Genomic DNA, 13,395 nt, shown 5'->3' with positions numbered 1-13,395 from the left:
AGTACTATGTTGCATTTGAGTATAGAAAACAGACAGGAATGTTTAGGTTTGCTTCAGTTACCACAGTGTAACAGAAGAGATGCACCCTTAAAACTCCTTCAAAATGGACATTTCTATTTTCTTGAAAACTAGACTGACTCTGGCACTGGAAATTTTTACACCTCTGCGAGCTATAGGTTTTATTTTAAAATCCACCTTCTTTTTTGGGTTGGTTCTAAACGGAGCTGCCAAGCACCCTAAATGCAGTCAACTTTGCATGATACTTTCTAGTACTCAACTCAGTGAAAACTTTTACTGTAACCACAATTAATCACCATGAGCCAAAGGCGGCACGCGAGCTGATTTTCAGTGGCACTCACACTGCCCAGGTTCTGACCACCGGTCCAGGGGGGCTCTGCATTTTAATTTAATTTTAAATGAAGCTTCTTAAACATTTTAAAAACTTTACATACAATAGTTTAATATATATATATATATATATATATATAAAAATAGACTTATAGAAAGAGACCTTCTAAAAACATCATCATGTATGACTGGCACACGAAACCTTCAATGAGAGTGAATAAATGAAGAGTCGGCACACTACTTCTGAAAGGTTGCCGACCCTTCACATAGACCAAGCTTTGCTAATTTACATACGCCAACCTACCAGATAAGCAGATTTCATTTAGCAAGCCTCAAACTACCAGCTTCACTGCTACATTATTTAGTGCTGTCCCTAAAAGAAAACCCCATAAGCTTCAAAAACCTTAACAAATGGGCTTCCAAATATCACATGCAAGTCCTCTTAAAAAAAAAAAAGAAAGAAAGAAAACCAGCAAGTGAGTTTTTCCTCTCTTTTCTAATATCGCTTAGCACCTTGACTGGCATTCACACATCTGTGTCTACTGTAGAGTTCTCTCACTTTTGTTTTGCTGAATTATATGAATTAAACCTCATGCAGTGCTGTGGATGGCACAGGTCCAAAATGATACAGTTTGCTGCTCAGAAGACAATGCTGGAATGTGGCTGGAATTTTTAATGAGAAACAAAAACACGTACCAGGATGAAACATTTTTATTTGGGGAAAATAATTTCCCCCTCAAGTTCATGTTTATAAAAACAAAGTACGCCTATGTTTATATATCTATGCAGTGTGTGTGTATTAGACAGATTGTGTGTGTTTGTGTATAGGTGTATATATGAGGTGGATCTCTTGTGTGGGTGTGTCTGCTGACACTGAGTAGACTTTTGAGGCTGTTAACATGAGTGAGACCAAAACAGCTGAGCCCATCCAAGGACTTAATCTAGAAACCCAGACAGTGAAGCCCTGATGATGCTGTAGCCCCTGACCTATACAAACTGCCAGTGGAGTGACAGATGTGAATTCACTGGACCCACTTCTCCATTTTACTCTGCCCCCAGGCCTGCTGCATGTGGAGTTGGGCTCTGTAGTGCACAATGGTTTGCGCCCCCTACATAGATTCACTATATCCTGCTCCCTTCCTCACTCCTGCAAAATTTCTCTGATCCTGGAGCCCTCCCGAGCTGAAACGGGGCAGGATTTGCTGCTTAGATAACTTAGCCATGAAGAGCTTTGCTCCTTAATGGGCTTTGATTTCAACTACAAATGATGTGATTAGTTACAAACGGTAACAAATAGGATACATTATTATTCAGCAATATACCCTAATGTTTAGACAGAGTGTCACAGTTCAGGGCAACTGCACCTGTATTCCCCCCTCTATGATCCACTCCCAGCAGTTCCCTCTCTTGGGCAGAGACATGCATCTCTCCCCTGACTGGGGTGGGGTGGAGGAGTGGGGGTGTTCATGTTGCCCAGTTTCCTGGGTACACTGAGTTCCCCAGCAAATCAGACTGCCTAAGCAGGCCTGCTTTGCCTTTCTTCTCAGAGGCTATAAACAGTGTCATTGCCCACAGTTTTAAGGTCCCACACAGCTTTGCCTAAGCAAGCACATTCATTCTTAAAGTGAACATATTACATAGAAAACATTAAAATAACAAAAGAAACTATACGCATGCTAATAAGCTTACCAGAGATCACCCAACTCTAATGAGGGCTCTGGTAGGAATCAATCCTTCAAACCCTATCAAAGGGTTTTGCTGTGGTCACAGGTTCATAACAGTTGTTTGTTCAGAACAAGCACCATGAATCTGTGAGCCACTCCTTTATACAGTTTGGATCTTTGATCTGCAGAGACCACGAATAGGTAATCAGCCAGACAATGGTCCCCTACTCCTCGGGGAGGAGCTTCAAAAGGGGAAGTCTTTGCATAACTAGAGGTGGTAATTTGCATTCTCCTCCCCCAAGTATTTCCTAGGAACTTCACTTAAACAATGTGACAGACAAATAAAGTTAAAATAATCCTTTGACGTTCATTACACACCCCAAGGTTTACATTGGCCACATCTCCCCACAAGACCAGTTACACATAACCTCACCATAATACATAAACTTTGCATTTTTAATGCAATGGACTCCAAATATACTTAAACTTAATTCAATAAGGTTTGTCCAGGGTATCCCAAGAAATTGCCATAGCTGTCACACAACAGTCAATCACTCTGAAATAATACAATTACTTTTGATTGCTCCAGCCAACAGAGTTTAGCAAACTGCCCTATGCAGAAGAAAAGATACTATAATACAGCATGGCACTTACACTCATAGATGGGAAATGTGATTGGGGGAAAAAAGAGGAGCAAATCTACCATGACCCTGATCATATTTCCTTTGTCGGGAGCACTCAGTATGCATCCAAACATATGGTCTGACCTTCAGTAAGCAAGGTCAAGGTTTCCCATGCTGTCCTGTCCATGAATTCTGAAATCAAGTGTGAGCTGAAGAAACCTCCAAACTCAGAGGCAGAACCATCATAACGATTCAAAGGTTGCTGGCTCCTGACTGGCTGCTCACAAAACACTACAACATGACCCATGCATAAAAATCATCAATACAAATCGCACAGTGAGCCTAAGCTGTTCTTCTGGAAGTAATGTCACTGCTGCTCATGCAGTTCTCTGAACGCAAGAGGAGGGGGAGAGGGAGGTATCTTTGCATGCCAGCTAGGCAGCGTTTCTCAAATGCAGCGTGGGCTTTTGTTGCGGCCACAGACTCCTGGGCTGTGATTGGGGAGGACAGGGGGTGTTGGCAAAGCAGCAGCTCCTCCTCTGGGGCTGCCTGCAGGGGTTGGTCCATAGCCCCTTCTGGAGCCACAAACACTATAGGAGCAGGCAACCAATGTGATTTCCCCACTTTCCCAGGGCTGTGGTGGCTCGGGCTTCAGGCTTCCGCTCTGGGGTGGTGGGCGGCAGGCTCTGGTCATGCGGCGGTGGGCTCCGTCCCCCAGCGGCAGGGTTTTGGGCACCATCCCTGGACTCACCCCCTCGACCCCCCCCCCGCTGCCTCCTCTAGATCCCCATTGGCCCTGGCCCCCCTGCCTCCTTACTCCCCTCCTCATCCAGGGCATAATTTGTCCCCCAACATGCCAGGGCTGAGTAAGTCTGCTGTGAAAAGTGATATTAACAAATATACAAATATCACTTTTCACAGTGGCAGACTTACTAACTAGCAATCTTTAAAAAAAAAATCAAAACATGCAAAGCATCTTATTTTTGTTTCTATTCTGTTTAGGTCCAGTAAAGAATAGAGATAACTGTACATTATTGTTATTATTGAGTCTGCAAAAAACCCTATATAAATAAATTACAATAATATGGACATGTATATATGGGCATATTTATTTGTTTTTCCTAAAGTTAATTCAGTATTTTAGGAAAAATTCTCAGAGCAGCCACCAGCAAGAGTTGGTGGCCGCCCGCTGAGGCCACCAAAAATTATGTTGTGAGAACCCCTGAGCTAGGGTAATGATATAAAAAGGGACTCAGAGGAATGTCCCCAGGCAGTGGGCCTTCCTAAAATGCTTCTCACCCAGAAGAAAACTCCTGCCCCAAACTTGGAAGAGATGGTAAATACCAAATGGTTTACACCAATTTGGGTTTTTCAATTAAGGAGTTAGAAGTCAGCAAAAGCCATTAGTTAATTTTCAAGTTAATTACAGCTTTTTTAATGTCAGGCAGTTCATTGCCAATTATCACTGGAGAGGGTAATTACTGAATTAGTCTAGGCAACTCCACTGCGGCAGGAAATCCACACAGCCCATAATACTCCTTCATTTGAAGGCACTGTCTCCTCTTCACCTCTTTATTTGTGTTCCCTTTCCATACCCAGCTTACCTGTTCCTTTAGCTAACGGGCCTTCAGTGACATTTATTGTCACTACTGCTGCTGGTGAGTGAGAAACACTGTCACTATAGGATTCCCCAGCAGTCTTACAACACTAACATTCTCCATCGACTCCAAAGACGCCACATTGTGCAAAGTCACATGTACCATCCCTTCAGATCCTCATTGCTCTGGGCCAAAGTATTTTACAAAACATCCTCATAGTCTAAAGCAGTGGTGGGCTTCCCGCAGCTCCCACTGGCCACAGCAAACCGTGGCCAGTGGGAGCTGCGGGGAGCCGTGCCTATGGAGAGTCAACGTTAGCAAAACGTCTCGTGGCCTGCAATCCAATTACCCTGATTGGCTGCATGCTGCCCGCAGGTTGCCCACCACTGGTCTAAGCCTCAAACTCTTAATACCTGCTACTAAGCACGGCTTTGATTTTCAACCTGTAGTGACATGAATTAAAACAGTTTCTCAAGAGGAGGAACTTCCCAATGTTACTTTCCTCCTTTGCTAGTAAAATAATGCTTTTTTCCTTTTCCTGTTCTTCTTAGGAGTGCGATAAGCTTACTGAGGAATTCTTACAACGATTACGTATATGAGGCAAAATTCTATCCTTAAGTACATACATGCACCCCTACTGGCAAAAACAGAAGTTGCATGATGGACGGAACAGCTGAGTGCAGAATTTGGCTCTCAGCATATAGTGATGTTCTTATATTGTCCAAAAGAAATAACCCTCAAATTCGTGTTGAAGCCAGAAATCTAAATAGTACGATCTGATTTAGAATCCACCAAAAAAAAGGGACTTCAGATTTCAGGGACAATACTCGAGTTACAACAGAAGTTAACTTTGCAGTGAAGACAAGCTCTTAGATACAGGCAGTGCAGTTACTATCGGAATTTGTTCACTCACAGCTTTTAATATTAGAACTTGTTTAGGTGAGATAGAATGTTGGCCAGGACACTGAAGTTATCCACTTTTCTTTCACAAAGTGATATGGGAGCTTTAACTTCTACCACTAGCAAGGCAAATGGGACACCTTGGCAGAAGGAGAGTAATTCAGAGAGTGCAGTTATTGCAGTGTCAGTATTGGGAACATAAACAGTCAGAAATTACTATTGTACTAAGTGCCAACAATATGCTTGGCTCTACAGAACACGCAAAATGAAACCAATCCCTGCCTGAAAACTTACAATGGGATACACTGGGAAGCCTAGTGGAAAATAATATTTCATAGATACTAAACAGCTCTACTGTATAACCTCTAATCACACTGAGTACTACATACATTTATTTTAAGCAGTTTTTCAAATTGAGTAAAAATCAAGAGTCAATAAAAGAAGTTGCAATTAAAAAAAAAAGAAAAAGCACAGGATTCTAAGGATCTATCAATGAAATAGTCTGATAAAACTGTACATATCTACCACCACCACGACATGTTCATTAGAACAGCTTTACATAATTTAGCATCTATTATCAGTGCTTGCACCTGCAGCGATGGAAACAACTACGTACTACACTTTCTTTACAGATCTGCATTATATTCCTTGGCCTTTGCAATATTTGGGGTTTGAGTGGAGTAGAACCATGGGAACACCATTCCACTCACAACAGGGAATGGTCCTTAGAGTTCCCCACATTGATACTCATTGGGTTGATATTTTACCATTGTACCACAACGGTAATTGTTGCACTTCAGGGCAACTGCACCTGTATTTTCCCTTGGAACTCCCTCAAGGGCACTCTACCTAGGCTCCCAGCTCCTCAGCCATCTTGGGTAGATACCCATGTCTCTCTCCCTTGTGACTGGGGTTTTTCCAGGCTGCACAATTCCCTGCCTTCCAGGACAGTGTGTGTACTTTGCTCTCTTCCTAGAGGTTACACACAGCGTAATGGCCCCAAAATTATAAGTTAGCACATAGCTCTTCATAAACAAGCACATTTATTCTTATGGTGAAAGTATTAAAAAACATATTAAAACAATAAAAGAACCTACACGCATGGTAATAAGCTTACCAGAGATCACTTCAACTCCAACTTCGGGCTCTGATAAGTGTCAGTCCTTGAAAATCCACAATTGGGTTTTCCCCATGGTTACAAGTTCATAACTATCTCAGATTCAGAACCAGAACAACCATGCAATCCTTCCTTTATACACTTCAGTCTTTGACCTTGTCCTCATGTAACAGGTGATAAGCAGACAAAGGTCCACTCCGGTGGGCATAGCTTCGAAAGGTTGGGTTTTTGCTTAACCGGAGGTGGGGAATTTGCAGCCAGGAAAAACTCTCCCTACATAGTTCCCAGGAAAACCACTTAACACTTTTTGTTCCAAAAGTCCATTCTTGTCTGGCACATTGTTCTCTAAAGACCTTTGAAACCCCAGGTCTCACATCTGTCACATCTCCCCCCTTGAGAGGTTACAAACGATCCCAACCCACAACAACAGATAAATCATTCACTTAATACAATGGATCCCAAAGATACTTAAACTTAATTCTATAAGGTCTCCCAAGGATGTTGCAGGAAATTGCTGTATCTGTCACAGTAATGACATGCGGGTGCAAAATAAAAGGCGCTCAGAAGAGTTGACCCTATGCAATAGCTCAGTGTTCTATGCCGCTGCACAGGAAGCACTGGGTCACAACTGACCTATTGGTTGGCAGTTCCTGAAGTGATGAAGTCAGAGTGTTGAACAGGTAATCTCCTGAGTCACAGTGATGTGTGTGTAAATATTTAAAAAAAAAGATAGAGTGCTGACTGTTCCATTCTTGACCATTCCTGGAGGCCCATTAACAGAAAAATCTCACAATAATTAGGTTACTGATGATGTGATGACGATGAAAGAGTGGACGGGGAGAAAAATGATGGCAAAGGGAATGCCTGACTAGTGGTGGTGCTGGAATACCCACTACCTACTCAGGGCCAAGAGGAGTGTGCTCTGCAACAAAATAAGTGAAAGGAGAAAAGAGACATGAACAAAATTAGACATTAAAAGTCTATTTCCAGGTGTCAGACCCAGAGAAATGTGTGGGAAATCAGCTAATGAGCATGGAAAGAAAGGGGAATATTTCTCAATGAAGGCCTGCAGAGATGAGTCCAGAATTTGCTATTAAACCAGGATTTTGCGTCAAATCAACTGTAAAAGTTACCAGACTCATTTCCATGCCTTGAAAGTACACAGGACATACTATATGCATGATGTAGTTCTATTCCTTCTCTTACCTTCCAAAAATTGTGTGCTTCTTGTCCAGGTATGTGCAGGAGCGAAAAGTGATAAAGCTGAAAGGAGACACAAACATGACACTCATTATATGACCCTCAAGATTCAACAATATTTTAAAAGCTAACTATGTTTTAAAAAAATGTACATGGCAACCCACTATGATGAGACTTTAACCATCTCCCTTCTGTGGGGAGTACAATGAATGACTTATCATATTTTACTTTTTGTGGACTGTATCTGACAACAGTCAGTTCTTTACCCCTCATTTTTTGATACTTTTATTCCAGTTTCTCACACACTGCCCTCTTTACCATTTTAACAAATGACTTATGCAAACGCCTTTGACTGAGCTGAATATCCTCTTCTGTGAACGTTCAGATTCTAAGAACGCCATTGTAGGTTAGCAAGGCGTTATGGCTCCTGCTCCTGAATTACATTATATTTACACGGATCAGGATTCTGTATCTGGCAAAGAACTTTAAAGACAGTGTTCCACTATGTCAGTTCCAATTTTCAAAACAGATCTGATTTTCACCATTTACCATATTTATTTTTTTTTACAGTTAAAGGGAAGCTAGATTGGCCTGTTTATAATCCACCTCTCTTATTGGCTCAGTAATGCCACATTTAGGTTGCAAACACAGCAGAAGAATATTTAAACTAAACAGTGTTCCATTGAAATAATAAAACTCAAAACTTTTGTTGCTATTATGTTTTGTTTTAAGTTTTGCAAAACTTAAATGTAGGGGCTAAGATATCATTTGCAAAGTAAGCTCAATCACTCAAACTTTTTTGAATGGCTTAACATTTCTTTGGAAGATCTGACCACAACTGTATATAGTGCAGAGGTTCTCATAGCGTGGTCTGTGGACACTGATGGTCCCTGGAGAGTTGGCTAGCACATAGTGCTGGCTCTCCTCCTTGTTTCCATCTGTTATATAGCATTCTAGACAACTAAAAATAAAACATTTTCCTAATAACACTTTTCCACGTATCCAAGTGCTGTAGTTGCCACAGGGAAATTATGTGATTGTAAATGGGAGAGGATGCCATCTGCAAGGTAATTTCTCTATTAAGATGTGGTTAACCCCATGAAAAGGTTTGGAAATCCTTGGGTTAATGCATGAGTCTCTCAAGGGGTGCACATTAAATTTAATCTTCTTTCTACATGCTCTGTATCTTATTCTCAGTTGTACAATAATCAGACCAGCAGAAGTCAATCAGATAACAATATACCAAAAATACCTGAGAGCTAACATGGGCCATATAAAATATTGAAAGCTAATCATTCATGAGGACAGCCAAAACAAAACAAAGCAAACAGGGAATTAATCAAATTCCTGAGGATTCCTGAGATGAAGTCTGAGTTTTACTCAAGTCCTTTTCAGTACCAGATGCTTATAAAAATGATCTATTGTAACTTTGTACAGTGAGCCTACCTACTTACCTACCTCATTCTATATCAGTGTGACTATCACCTGTATAGGTGAGCCATTCATACAGCTTCTAATTAGCAACAGTTCTCAGAAAATTCTAAACATTGTCTATGAAATCTTATAAAAGCAAGCAGCAGGAGAGTCTCAAGGACTTCATGCTGTAAAAGGAACTTCATGTAAATTTACAGTAACAAGGAAAAATACAGGCACACATGAAAGTAGATGTTCTGACACAATAGCAGTAAATCACACAGAGTATGAACAGTAGCTCTTGCGAGTTGTTCCAAATCATTTCCTATAATTTGTTTCCTAGGTACTTGAAACAGGGCTGGCTCTAGGCACCAGCACTCCAAGCATGTGATTGGGGCGGCACTTTCCAATGGGCAGCACTCCGGCTCCTCCTCTTTTTTTTTTTGCTTGGGGCTCAAAAAGCCGGGAGCCAGCCCTGAGTGGAGATGAGCTGAGGCAGTAGGGGGCGTGGGGAGGGCCGCAGGAAGTTACCCGGGGGTGGGGGGGGCGCAGAGGAACCGCTTCCTCCCCCCCTCCCCCAGCTCACCTCCGCCTGCTGCCCTGAGCAAGCCTGGGAGGGAGGAGTAGGAGGGGAAATGCGGTGTGCCTGGGGGAGGAGGCGGGGGCGGAGACTTGGGGAAGGGATTGGAATGGGGCAGGGAAGGGGCGGACTTGGGGCAGGATGGGGGGGGGGGGGGGGGGGGGAGGGTGCGGGAAAATGTTTTTGCTTGGGGCGGCAAAAAACTTGGAGCCAGCCCTGACTTGAAATATCTTATTTAAAGAAACCTCCACTATCCACTAGTTGATTTAGCATCAGTGATCTGGCAATAATGTTCAGCTTCAAGATAGGCTCGAAGGGCTTGATCCTACAAGGTGCTCAGCACTTTGGTCCCAGTGCAGCAAACTACTTAAGCAAGTCCTTAGCTTTAAGCATGTGAGTAATCTTATTAAAGACAATGGGACTATTACTTATGTATTTAAAGTTAATCACATGCCTAAGTGAAGGTGCTATAGTGCTCAGCACCTTGCAGGATTGAGCCATAAGAGAATGTCTTTTTAAAAGTTCCATAGTAGGAACAACCTCTTTTCTCTGAAGAGCCAGGGAAAATGAACAAAAACTACAAATTACGAAACAGGGAACTCTACTGATGATATCAAAAACACAAAGGAACTAAGGCCTTGGCTACACTTGCGAGTTACAGCGCTGTAAAGGCTCCCCCAGCGCTGTAACTCACTCCCCATCCACACTGGCAAGGCATTTGCAGTGCTGTATCTCCGTGGTTGCAGCGCTGCATGTACTCCACCTCTCCGAGAGGAATAGCAAGTATTGCGCTGCCGCTGCAGCGCCAGTATGGCCGCCCAATGCGCTGTGAATGGCCTCCAGAATTATTCGGCAGTATCCCACAATGCCTGTTCTAGCCACTCTGGTCATCAGTTCAAACTCTACTGCCCTGGCCTCAAGTAACCAACCGACCCTTTACATTCCCCGGGAATTTTAAAAATCCCCTTCCTGTTTGCTCAGCCCAGCGTGGTGTGGAGTGCTATCAGCGAATCTTTCCAGGTGACCATGCCTCCACGCACCAAGCGAGCCCCAGCATGGAGAAATGGCGAGTTGCTGGACCTCAGTGCTTGTGGGGAGGAAGCTGTACAGTCCCAGCTGCACTCCAGCCGTAGGAATTACGATACCTTCGGGAAGGTATCAAAGGACATGACGGAAAGGGGCCATGACCGGGACGCCCTACAGCGCAGGATTAAAGTGTAGGAGCTGCGGAATGCCTACTGCAAAGCCCGCGACGCAAATGGCCCCTCGGGTGCTCCTCCCGCGACCAGCCGATTCTACAAAGAGCTGGATGCGATACTTGGGGTTAACCGCACCTCCACTCCGAGCACCAACATGGACACTTCAGAGCCGGTGTGGGGGGAGAGGAAGAGGAAGAGGAGGAAAACGGGAGTGATGGTGGTGGGCCGGATGGAGACACCCCGGAATCCCTGGAGCCATGCAGCTAGGAGCTCTTCTTGAGCCAGGAGGAAGGTAGCCAGTCGCAGCGGCCGGTACTTGGTGGAGGACAAACAGAAGAGCATGTTCCCGGTAAATGGTTGTTTTTTTTGGGGGGGGGGGGGGGGGAATTTTTTCGGTGCGGGCTCTTTGGGAGAGGAGGGTTAGGCATGCATACCTAGATGCGGAATAGTACATTAATGTGGTTTATCACATCATGGTAATGGGCCTCGGTAATCTCCTCTAATGTCTCATCCAGAACATGTACAATGCACTTGTGCAGGTTTATCGGGAGAGCCACCGTGGTCCTTGTCCCAGCCAGGCTAACATGTCCACGCCACTGTGCTGCGAGGGGTGGGGGGGACCATTGCTGCACACAGACAAGCTGCATATGGGTGAGGGTGGAAGCCGCATTGCAGAAGACGACCCTCCCTTGCTTCCCAGGTCACCCTCAGCAGTGAGATATCGTCCAGGACGAACTTCTGTGGAAAATGTTGGGACAGTGTTCAGTGTAGGTGCCCCCTGAAGCTGTTGGCTTTCCCCAAGGAACAGAAACCCAGAGGACAGTGCAGCCCTGAAACAATCAGTCCCCCTTACTCACCATTTTGAGGCTCCCGTGGGATGTGTGTGCTCTATTTCGGACGGGAAAATTATGCTATTGTGTAGACCCTGTGTGTTTTCTACTCCTGTTTTCGGCCAAGTCCAGCTTCCCATACAGAGATCGCCAGCGGCCCTTTAAACAGCCAAAGGCACACTCCACAGTCATTCGGCACCGTCTCAGCCTGTAGTTGAACCGTTCCTTGCTGCTGTCAAGGCTCCCTGTCTAGGGTTTCATGGGCCACGGCATTAACGGGTAAGCGGGATCTCCAAGGATCACAATGGGCATTTCAACTTCCCCTACCGTGATCTTCCGCTCTGGGGAAAAAAGTCCCGGCCTGCATCTTCCTGAACAGCCAAGTGTTCCGAAAGATGAGTGTGTCATGCACCTTTCCGGGCCAGCCTGTGTTAATGTCAATGAAACGCCCACGGTGATCCATAAGTGCCTGGAGAACCATAGAGAAATACCCCTTCCGATTAACGTACTCGGATCCTAGGTGGGGTGGTGCCAGAATAGGAATGTGCATCCCATCTATTGCCCCTCCACAGTTAGGGAATCCCATTTGTGCAAAGCCATCCACTATTTCCTGCACGTTACCCAGAGTTACGGTTCTTCTGAGTAGGATGCGATTAATGGCCTTGCAAACTTGCATCAACATTATTCCAACGGTCGACTTTCCCACTCTAAACTGGTTTGCGACCGACCGGTAGCTGTCTGGAGTTGCCAGCTTCCAGATTGCAATAGCCACCTGCTTCTCCACTGGCAGGGCAGGTCTCAATCTTGTGTCCTTGCGCCGCGGGGGGGGGGGGGGGGGGGGGTGGGGGGTGGGGGGGCCAAGCTCCTCACACAGTGCCATGAAAGTGACTTTTCTCATCCGAAAGTTCTGCAGCCACTGCTCGTCATCCCAGACTTCCATGACGATGTGATCCCACCACTCGGTGCTTGTTTCCCGAGCCCAAAAGCGGCATTCCATGGTGCTGAGCATGTCCGTGAATGCCACAAGCAATTTCGTGTCGTACGCATTACGATAGCATCGTCGGACTCCTCACCCTCATTCTCACTGTCACTTTGGATCTTAAGGAATAGTTCGACAGTCAAACGTGACGTGATGGCGAGACTCGTCAGCATACGCCTCAGCAGTTCGGACTCCATTTCCTGCAGACAGATCGCGCTGCACAGAAACCACTGAAAGATGGTGCCAAAGGTGGACGGAAACTAAGGGATTTCTGGGATGCGAAGCGATGCATCACGGGGCATTGGGACAGGACCCAGAATCCCCCGCACCCACGCCCCCTTCCCACAACCCACAGCGCCAGAATGGGAAAAGGTGCTCTGTGGGATAGCTGCCCATAATGCACCGCTCCCAATAGCGCTGCAATTGCCGCAAATGTGGCCATGATCAGTGTGCTGGGCAGCTGTCAGTGTGGACAGACTGCAGCGCTTTCCCTACTCAGCTGCACGCAGTCAGGTTTAACTCACAGTGCTGTACATCTGCAAGTGTAGCCAAGGCCTAAGATCTTCATGGCATGCTTCAAGTTGCTCTGATCTTAGTGTTTAAAATGGGTCTTACACTTTGGTGGTATCAATATGAAGTACTTGGGAGAGCATTTCATTCTGGTGTATCATAAGTAGTTAATAGAATTCCATTTATTTTCTTACCTCCATAAGATAACCCCTTATAGAATAGCAAGTGACCACTTACAATTGTGATTTGTTGCTGTTGGGTCCTGAATTGGCCATGCTAAGAATACCACGTCCAGTGTGGGACAGATTTGGCTTGAACTCATCTTTAAAAGGTTTTCCCCAATAAGACTCTCCTCCTAAAAACAAAAACAAAACAAACAACCCTGATGTTTGCTCTTCATTAGATTCCCATTACCCTTCAAATTGCTCCCAGCA

At 44.8% G+C, this 13,395-nt stretch overlaps 1 protein-coding gene across 1 annotated transcript in view; it reads right to left on the bottom strand.

The window, feature by feature from the left end:
- PPIL2 (peptidylprolyl isomerase like 2) overlaps positions 1–13,395 on the bottom strand; it is a 153,703-nt gene that overhangs the window by 12,531 nt on the left and 127,777 nt on the right. The window contains exons 15-16 of the mRNA XM_034791061.1: positions 13,199–13,316; positions 7,457–7,513 (exon numbers count right to left, since the gene is read on the bottom strand). Coding sequence (XP_034646952.1) covers positions 7,457–7,513; positions 13,199–13,316 — 175 coding nt within the window. The remainder of the gene's footprint in view (positions 1–7,456; positions 7,514–13,198; positions 13,317–13,395) is intronic.

This window comes from Trachemys scripta, chromosome 15 (genome assembly GCF_013100865.1).
Source record: "Trachemys scripta elegans isolate TJP31775 chromosome 15, CAS_Tse_1.0, whole genome shotgun sequence".
Lineage (NCBI taxonomy): Eukaryota > Metazoa > Chordata > Testudines > Emydidae > Trachemys > Trachemys scripta.
This window is presented reverse-complemented; position numbering and strand designations above follow the sequence as displayed.